This window comes from Nematolebias whitei, chromosome 18, assembly GCF_014905685.2.
Source record: "Nematolebias whitei isolate Nwh7 chromosome 18, NemWhi1, whole genome shotgun sequence".
Lineage (NCBI taxonomy): Eukaryota > Metazoa > Chordata > Actinopteri > Cyprinodontiformes > Rivulidae > Nematolebias > Nematolebias whitei.
This window is the reverse complement of record NC_056515.1, coordinates 11,808,344-11,817,307: the sequence shown is the minus strand read 5'-3', so window position 1 is coordinate 11,817,307 and position 8,964 is coordinate 11,808,344. Positions and strand designations below refer to the sequence as shown.

The window sequence follows — 8,964 nt, the reverse complement described above, 5'->3', positions numbered from 1 at the left end:
GAGAGGAGCAGAGAGGTCCAGATGATGAAGAGGGAGAGGAGCAGAGAGGTCCAGATGATGAAGAGGGAGAGGAGCAGAGAGGTCCAGATGATGATGTAGAGGGAGAGAAGTACAGAGCTGCAGAGGAGAGGGCTGAGGCAAGGCTTTATTCAGAAGATCCATCCGAATGGCCTTTACCACACAAAATGGGGGACACATTTAGGCAGTACATGGTTGAAAATGGCCCACAGAAAGTTTCTGATGGTCCATATCCAAGATCAGAGAAGAATAAGAGGTGTTTTTCCAAAGCGTACTGTTTTCGTATACTGTCTAATGGAGAGAAAGTTGAACGAGATTGGTTACTGTATTCCAAAAATACCAGCAGAGTCTATTGTTTTGCGTGTAAGCTTTTTGGTGAAGCTAAAGTTTCTGATACATGCCTTGTGGCAGGGTACAGTCTGGCGATGTCTTTCAAAAACACTGAAGCACCATGAAACCAGTAGTTCTCACATAAATGCTTATCTGATGTGGAAAGAAATGATATCTCGCTTACGCCTAGGTAAGACTATTGATAGTGAACTGCAGAGAACCATGGCAGCTGAAAAAGCATACTGGAGAAGTGTGTTGACTCGAGTTATTGACTGCATACTCTTCCTTGCAGAGAGAAACTTGCCACTAAGGGGGAAAAATTCTCAGTTAGGAAATCCTAAAAATGGAAATTTTCTGGGAATCCTTGAGCTCATTGCACGATATGATGTCACACTGGCAGAACATCTTAGAAAGGCAGCCTCCAAACAAACCACTGGATATCTGACATGGTGCACTCAGAATGAATTTTTAGATTCAATATCAGAGTGTGTTTTGGGTAAAATATCTGCCTAGATCAAAGCCTCTAAGTACTTTGCAGTGGAACTGGACTGCACACCTGATATTTCAAAGCAAGAGCAGGCCTCAGTCATTATTCGATATATTGATACTGATGAGAAGAAAAAAGTCACTATTGCAGAGTCTTTTGTGGGGTTCACTGCTGTGAAGGACACAACTGGGAAAGGCCTCACAGATACACTAACAGGGGTTCTGGAGAGTCTGGGGTTGGATTTGGCTAATTGTAGAGGGCAAAGTTATGACAATGGCTCTAATATGAGGGGAATAAACAAGGGTGTTCAAGCTTTAATACAACAGAGATGTCCAGAGGCTTTATTCATCCCCTGCTGCAGCCACAGCCTGAACCTTTTGTTATGTGATGCAGCCTCATCTAGCAGAGAGTGTCTCACTTTTTTTGGCACTGTTCAAAGATTGTACACAATCTTTTCGTCTTCTGTGAAGAGGTGGGACATTCTCACAGAGTTTGTCGACATCACACTGAAGCCTCTGAGTGACACCCGGTGGGAGGCAAAGCTAGACTCTGTCAAAGCTATACGTTTCCAGATGGGGGGAATTTTAGATGCACTACAAAAGCTTGGAGAAGTGGCAGGAGACAGCAAGATTGTCTCAGAGGCAAAATCACTATCTGATGAGATTGTCAGTATGGAGTTCCTTGTGTGCCTCATAATTTGGTATGCCTTATTATGTGAGATCAACTTTGCAAGCAAGGCACTACAAGCAGCAGATGTGTCAATGGACACAGCCATTAGGCTAATCGAGTCTCTGAAAGAGTTTTTGCTCAAATATAGAGAAGAGGGCTTTCAGAAGTCACTTGACATTGCAAGCAAAATAGCCATCGAAATGGATGCTTCTCCTAAGTTCAAAGAGAAACGACTTAGGAAGCAAAAGAATTTCCCAGATGACAATTCATGCACTGGTCATCATGAAAAGGAACCCACAAGGCACTTCAGGTGCATGGTTTTCAATGTTATTGTTGACACACTCCTCCAAGAGCTGTCTGAGAGGTTTTCCAATTTTCAACTTGTGTCTGAGAAATTTAAATTCATCACTAAAATGGAGCACATGACAAAAGCTGAGCTGGAGGAATCAGTGACCACATATGCCCTGACCACTTGTGATGTTTCAAGAGATATCATTCAAGAAATATACCCAGCAAGCCGTCTACTGAAGGGTTACAAGGCTCTAGAAAAGTTAAATTTCCTAATTCAAGAGGACCTTGATTTGGTATTTCCAAATTTGACAGTAGCCCTTAGAGTATTTTTAACCATGCCTCTGACAGTTGCATCTGCAGAGAGATCATTTAGCAAGCTGAAGCTCATCAAAACATACCTTCGTTCAAATATGAGCAATGATCGCTTGTCCCAGTTAGCAGTGATCTCTATTGAAAACAGTGTGGCACGGTCTATTTCATTTGATGTTATACTTGACAAATGGGCAAATGCAAAGTCACGGAATGTAACAGTTTAAATGTCATAAATGTTAAAACTCTGACATGGACTCCAGGCTGTTAAGATGTCATATTTCCGCTACATAAAATGTTGAGCACTGACTGAGTACCACTACTGTTATATATTTGTACTTTATAAAACTTCTTATTTGTTTATGATTGAAATGATCACCTGATATAATATGTAACATAAAAAAAATCTGTAATATTACTACTGTATTTTCTAAGTGCATGACTAAGCTGTATGAGGCGGCAAGTAAAAAGGAGCGGGTGGGGGGGGCGCCGATGATGTGTTCGCATCCACCTCAAAAATATGTAGTTGCGCCCCTGCCTGTGACTATTAAGGCACTTTACATAAAGAAATACCATTTAAGCATTATATATTAACACACAGTTTGTAGGTTTTAACTCCCTAAGAATGTTTTAAACTGTTTTTTATATAAAAAGCCTTGTGATTAACAGTTCTTTTTTTTTTTCCAGAAGTTAAAATAAACACATGAGATGCCAATATTCACACACCAGGGGGCACTGCAGAAAAGGAAAAAAGGTATTTGAACTGAATTTAAAAGCAGTAAAAGAAACAAACACCAGATTTGTTTTTCTTTGAGATTATTCCAAATTTAAAAAAAAAAAAAAACTTTGGAAAACTTCAGTCCTTCAAGAATAATTATTTTCAAAACTTGCTTTTTTTTCCCAAAGAGCCACAGAAGAAAAGAGAAACAAGTGCTGCAGTGAGAAGCCCAAGGCTATGAAAGAGGTTTTGAGATTATGAAACACACAGCTGTGAAGGAGCATGACATCACTGCTTCTGGCTGCACCGCATCAGAAAGCAACGACAGAGATGGAGGACACCCGCTCCCCTCCCAGTGCCACAGAATATCAAAACTGAACTATGGTTATGTGAACAAACTCGGGCACGTCAAAAGCAAACCTTACCGTTCTGCTGCTGCATCAGTGCCTGGTTGACTGCAGGTGGGGGAACAATGGAGGGTGGAAGTGGTTCTGCAGCTTGGTTGTACTGGCTGGGACGGGCTCGAGTGGTTCCTACTGCTGCAGCTGAGGAGCACACAGTTTACTGAGATTACTTAATGAAGGTCAGAAGGGTCATTTCAGCCAAAATATGAAGAAAAACAACCTGGAAGAACAGAAACCTTACGTGCACTGACCTCTCTATACTCATCATCACTGTTTAAAAAAACTCAAATATTTATAAAGAAGCAAAAAGTAATTAGTCTGTTTACAGAAACATAATTGTTCCATTTCATTAAATTGCCTTTCCTCCTTATTTTTTCAAACAACTGTGGTGGCCACTTTGAATTGAATTGACTCCAGTTGTTAATAAGATGTAGATCTATATCCAGTTATTACTTTCTGAATGTTTTACTAAAATCCATCCTATGTTTCTTGTGATCATTTGCAAACAGACAAACTAACACATCTAAACATCCACACATAGAGACTCACACACAGAGACAAGTTCAAATATTATTAACCAGTTAGTTAGAGCCTTTTGAGCTTTAACTAATCCAGAATTCAATGAATCCATCCAATATCTGCCACTTGTTCGAGAGTTGGGTCACAAGAGTAGCAGCTTGGGCAGGGAGGCTCAGACATCTTTTTCCACAGCCACCTCTTGCAGCTCTTCAAAAGGATTCCAAGGTGTTTCCAGACCAGGTAAGAGAACGTAGTCTCTCTGGCAAGTCCTGTGTCTTCCTTGGGTTCTCCTTCCAGTTAGACACGCCCAGAACAGGGGCATTCTTACCAGATGCCCAAACCTCCTCAACTGGTTACTCTTGACATAACGGAGTAGCAGCTCTACTCAGAATCTCTCCTAAATAACTGAACTTCTCACCCTATCTCTAAGGAGAAGCCCAGTGACCCTGCAGAGAAAACTTATTTTACCGCCTGCATTAGTGACCTTGTTTTTTCTGTCACTACCAAGAGTTCATGACAATAGGTGAAGGTAAGGACGTAGACCAACAGATAAACAGAGAGCATCGCCTTGCAGTTCAGCTCCCTTTTCAACACCATGGACTAGCACAGAGTCCATAATACTGCGACACTGATCTGTCTGTCGATCTTAGGCCCCATTTTTCCCTCACTCAAGAACAAAACCCAAAGATACTTCAATTCCTTCATTAAGGCAGCATCTCACTCTCAACCCAGAGAAGGCAGTGTCCACAATTTTCCGACTGAAGACCATGACTTCAGATTTTGTGGTGCTGATCCTTATCATAGCTGCTTCACACTCAGATGTGAACCACTCTAGTGAGAGCTGGAGATTACAGCATGATGATGCTAACAGAACCACACTTTCCGCAAATAGCAGAGATAGAATCCTAAGGTCACCCAACCAGACCTGGTCTGCACCATTGCTACCTGTATATGGAGAAATTCTGTCTATTAACAGAATTGTGAAAACAAGCAGCCCTGGTGGAGCCCAACTCTCACCCTAAAGTGGTCCAACTTAGAACGCACAATGCAAACCAGACCTCTTGCAATGTTTGTCTAGAGATTGAATGACTTGAAGTAATGAAACCCCAATCCTATGAGCAACCCCCAAGATATACCCCAGAAAACTTGTTTTAATGTTTTTATCAAGTCTGCAAAACACATAGACTGGTTGAGCAAACTTCTATGCCCCGATCAAGAAATCAAGCTGGTTCAGTGTTCCAACGCTGAGACAGAACCAGTGGTTAATTTGAGCCGGATCCTGCCGGAACAAGTTCCAGGAACTCTCTCATTTCGACCCATTGTGTTCTACCGACTCTTTGATCAGATCTGTCAACTCTGCCCCTAAAAGTTCAAAGTCATCACACATTTTTATTTTGATTATTTATTAAAAATACAATGAGAGGAGACGTTGCCTTTAGCCCAGCAGACCCAGTCTGTGGAGTGGATGTTCCAGCCGCAGCACGCACAGCGCACCAGCTACATACTCCTTTGAGGAAGAGAGGAACCTATAGGCAGGGGGAGTGAGGATGGAGGGACAGATGGTCACATTTACACACGGAGGTTCTTCTTCTCTCCTCCTCCTCTCAGACCCCGAAACAGAAACGATCATTTACTCAACAGAATAAATAAATGCCCTGTGGACAGTGCATGTTATACACAGCCTCTCCAGACAGCTCTACACAGCGTGCGCACATAAGCAGGTGTCTGAACTCCTGCTACATTTCAGACATAATAAATTAAAAAAAAAAGCTTACTGTAATATATATATATATATATATATATATATATATATATATATATATATATATATATATATACACACATATAAATATATATTTGTCAAATAACAACAGCGATCAAATCTGATCCAACTCATCAGCAGGTGCTAATTAGTTTAAATCTCAGCTTCTCTCTTTGCTTGAGTGACTAAAATAGCCTGGAGGACAAGACTTTCACATCTATCCTCACCTAAGGTGTTCTGCTGCCATGTGCGTGTGTGCATGAATGAACACCCTAATGTTTGTTATGGACAAACCTTTACTAGCACAAAAATCTAACAACTGAACACCACTCTTGTTCTGATCAGAGGCCGTACCTCACATTCAAGCCTATCTAAGTTAGATCATCGCTACCCATGTCAGCATTAAAGTCCTAAAGCTGAATGATTGAGTTCCCAGCTGGAGCACTCCTTTGAGTACTTAGCACTAGAGCCCGACCATTATTTCAGTAGGGCTGATAATTTAGGTCGATATAGACGTTTGGGGACCTATCAGTATCAGTAATAACTGTCCCATTATGGACCAATATAAACACTTCTAATTTTCACCCCTAAAATGCTGGGAACCAGCCATAATTGTACAATGTATCCTGCAGAGCGTGCAAGCAGACTACTTTTAAGTCATAGGTTTCACTTTTTGCACAGCTGAAGCAGGGAGCAATACTGTGTTGTGTATTTTGCTGAACAGAGCATAGTAAGTTCATTTTAACTGATCTGTAAATTTAAAAAGTCAACAATAATAAATTCTCTTCAATCCTCCAACTCACTTGTTATTAGATACGTGCCTCTCAATTTAGCAAGATAATGTTTTGACAACCTAGCATAGATTATTACCTTGTAAAACTTTAGCCAAAACAATAAATCTAACGGGGTGAACTGGGTGCCGGCCCTCTTCCTCGTCGACAGTCATGTCAAACTGGTTCAAAACCAACAAAGTCCATGCTCAATAATCCAGGTATACAATCCAACAATTTTCAGTCAGGTCATCTGGACAGTTTCTTTTTTTGCTGAAACGTTTCACCTTCCAACTGGAAGACTTCATCAAGCAAGGAAGCACAAGAGGGCCGGCACCGGAGGAGGGGGCGTGCCAAAGAGACCATCTTAGCACCAACATAACTGGTTTGTTCCACTTTGGAGTAAGCTTTTTGGGGAAGAATCAGTTTTGTTTTGTATGTTTCCTTGACTGATGAAGCCTTCTGGATAAAGGTGAAACATTTCAGCACAAAAAAAGAAACTGTCCAGATGACCTGACTGAAAATTGCTGGATACACCAACAACTGTTCAACAGTGTCACTGAAGCAGCCACTGCACTAAAGTCAACATTTTATGTGAAAATGTTCAATAAGGAGATAGCTACCCCACCTGGTGTCAGTCAACTCAAACTTAAACATACCTCTGTTCTCCCGTAGTGCATTTTCAGGTTTTGGTATTGCTGTGGTTCGTCGGGCCTGAAAGAGAACAAGTCAAGTTATGAATAAAGAATAAACAAACATACATTCTTTTATTTGTTTTAAACACACAGCATGTACATAGGCTACAACAATTTCTCATGGATAACATTTTTACTTTAAGTATTAAAATATTGACATTTTGAGGGGATTTAAGATGGCCCTGGGCTGATAAGTCACACTCTGCTAGGCTCTCGTTAACTCTGTTTTTAAAACCTGCCTTTTATAATGATATTCGTGCAGCCCCCATGTTGGATTCTTCTGAGATTGGTATTGACGCTGGATTGAATCGACAGAGCTACAATATGACTCCCAAATTTAAGAAACCAAAGGCTGCGGGCTCTGTGGCCGCTGGTCCTAATACAGCCTCGGACCACGGTTCTTCTGGAGCAGGAGAATTGGCTCCACCCTCACCGGGCTCTAGAAAAACCGTTGAGTCGGTCCTGAAGTCAGACATTCTGGCTTCAATAAAAACCAAATTTTCGGCGATAATTAGGTTGGAGATGAAGGCTGCTCCGGCAGATGATTTTAACTTTATTAAAGGTGAGCTCCAAGCAGTGAGGACAGAGGTAATTAACAGCATCATGGCCCTCAGAGCGGAAATTGATGAGGTGAGACCGAGTGTGAAGGAAGCTAATGACGGGCTATTTAACTGGTGGAGGTTCTGCATGGTACCATGGCACAATTGAGGAACAAGGTGGATGGGCTGAAGAGGAGGTTTGAGACCATGGAAGGGCATATGAGAAGGAGCAACGTTACGATAATAGATGTTCTTGAATCGCTGGAGTCAAGTACCCCAACAGCCATAGCTAAGACGCTAACAGAAGTGATGAAGCTGAGTAAACCACCACTAATCGAGTACTCGCACTGGATGCCGAGCAGGAGGATATCCGATGATAAACCAAGGTGGTCAAACTGCATTAATACCAAGACTGTGTGGAGATATTACAACACGAGCACAGTTGTGGCCCGCTTTATTTCAAGGAATCATCAATCATCATCACTGCTGACTACACTCCAAGTGTAGCAAAGGCACGAGCAGTGTTTACGGAGGTAAACAGACTCCATCTGAACCAACAAGAAGTTTATTACGGTCTTCTTTTTCCTGAATGGCTTCGCATCACACATGGAGGGACGAACCAAGTGTTTGTCGACTTGGAAAAAGCTATGGAATACGTAAGGAGGAATATAATTTCAGCAATAGTCAGCGAAGATTGAAATAAACCATCAAATCAGCTCCCCTCAACCAACATTCTTCTCAAGCTTATGTTTGACAATATTTGGCTGTTTTGTCCTTTAATGGCAGTATGTACAATATTTTATTTGTGCTGGAAGGCGATTGTACAGCATTTATGCTCTGAATTGATTACTATAAATCCTGGTCTATATTGCACAACCTAATATGAGAGTGTTATTTAGGTGCACGTTTGATATTTATGGTAATATTTGTGTGTGTGTGGGGGTGGGGGTTGTTTCTTTATATGTTGTTTTTATAATTTGTGGGCAGACGGGAGCCCAGATGGTCAGACAGTGTTCTCCAGGGTAAGCACATATGTGTGGATTTTCAGTTGACAGAAGTTTTCGTTCTCTCTGTGTTCGGGTTGGAGAGAGGGGTGGGTTTATACCAGATCAACCTGTAGGGATTATTTTTACATTCTAATGGATGTCCAATAATTGTGTAAACTGGAATGTGAAATCCATTAATGGTCCAGTGAAATCTGGAAAATTATGTCACATTTGAAGCAGGTGAACACTGATATATATAATATATATATAATAATAAATAGGATAGATAAGATAGATAAGATAGATAAGATAGATAAGATAGATAGATAGATAGATAGATAGATAGATAGATAGATAGATAGATAGATAGATAGATAGATAGATAGATAGATAGATAGATAGATAGATAGATAGATAGATAGATAGATAGATAGATAGATAGATAGATAGATAGATAGATAGATAGA

The 8,964-nt window shown here is 40.9% G+C and overlaps 1 protein-coding gene across 1 annotated transcript in view; it reads right to left on the bottom strand.

Annotated features, from left to right (window-relative positions):
• Nucleotides 1–8,964, bottom strand: part of LOC119425035 (kinesin-like protein KIF2A) — a 64,627-nt gene that overhangs the window by 48,315 nt on the left and 7,348 nt on the right. Inside the window, exons 4-5 of the mRNA XM_037692558.1 lie at nucleotides 6,937–6,991; nucleotides 3,248–3,367 (exon numbers count right to left, since the gene is read on the bottom strand). Of these exons, the coding sequence (XP_037548486.1) occupies nucleotides 3,248–3,367; nucleotides 6,937–6,991 (175 nt within the window). The remainder of the gene's footprint in view (nucleotides 1–3,247; nucleotides 3,368–6,936; nucleotides 6,992–8,964) is intronic.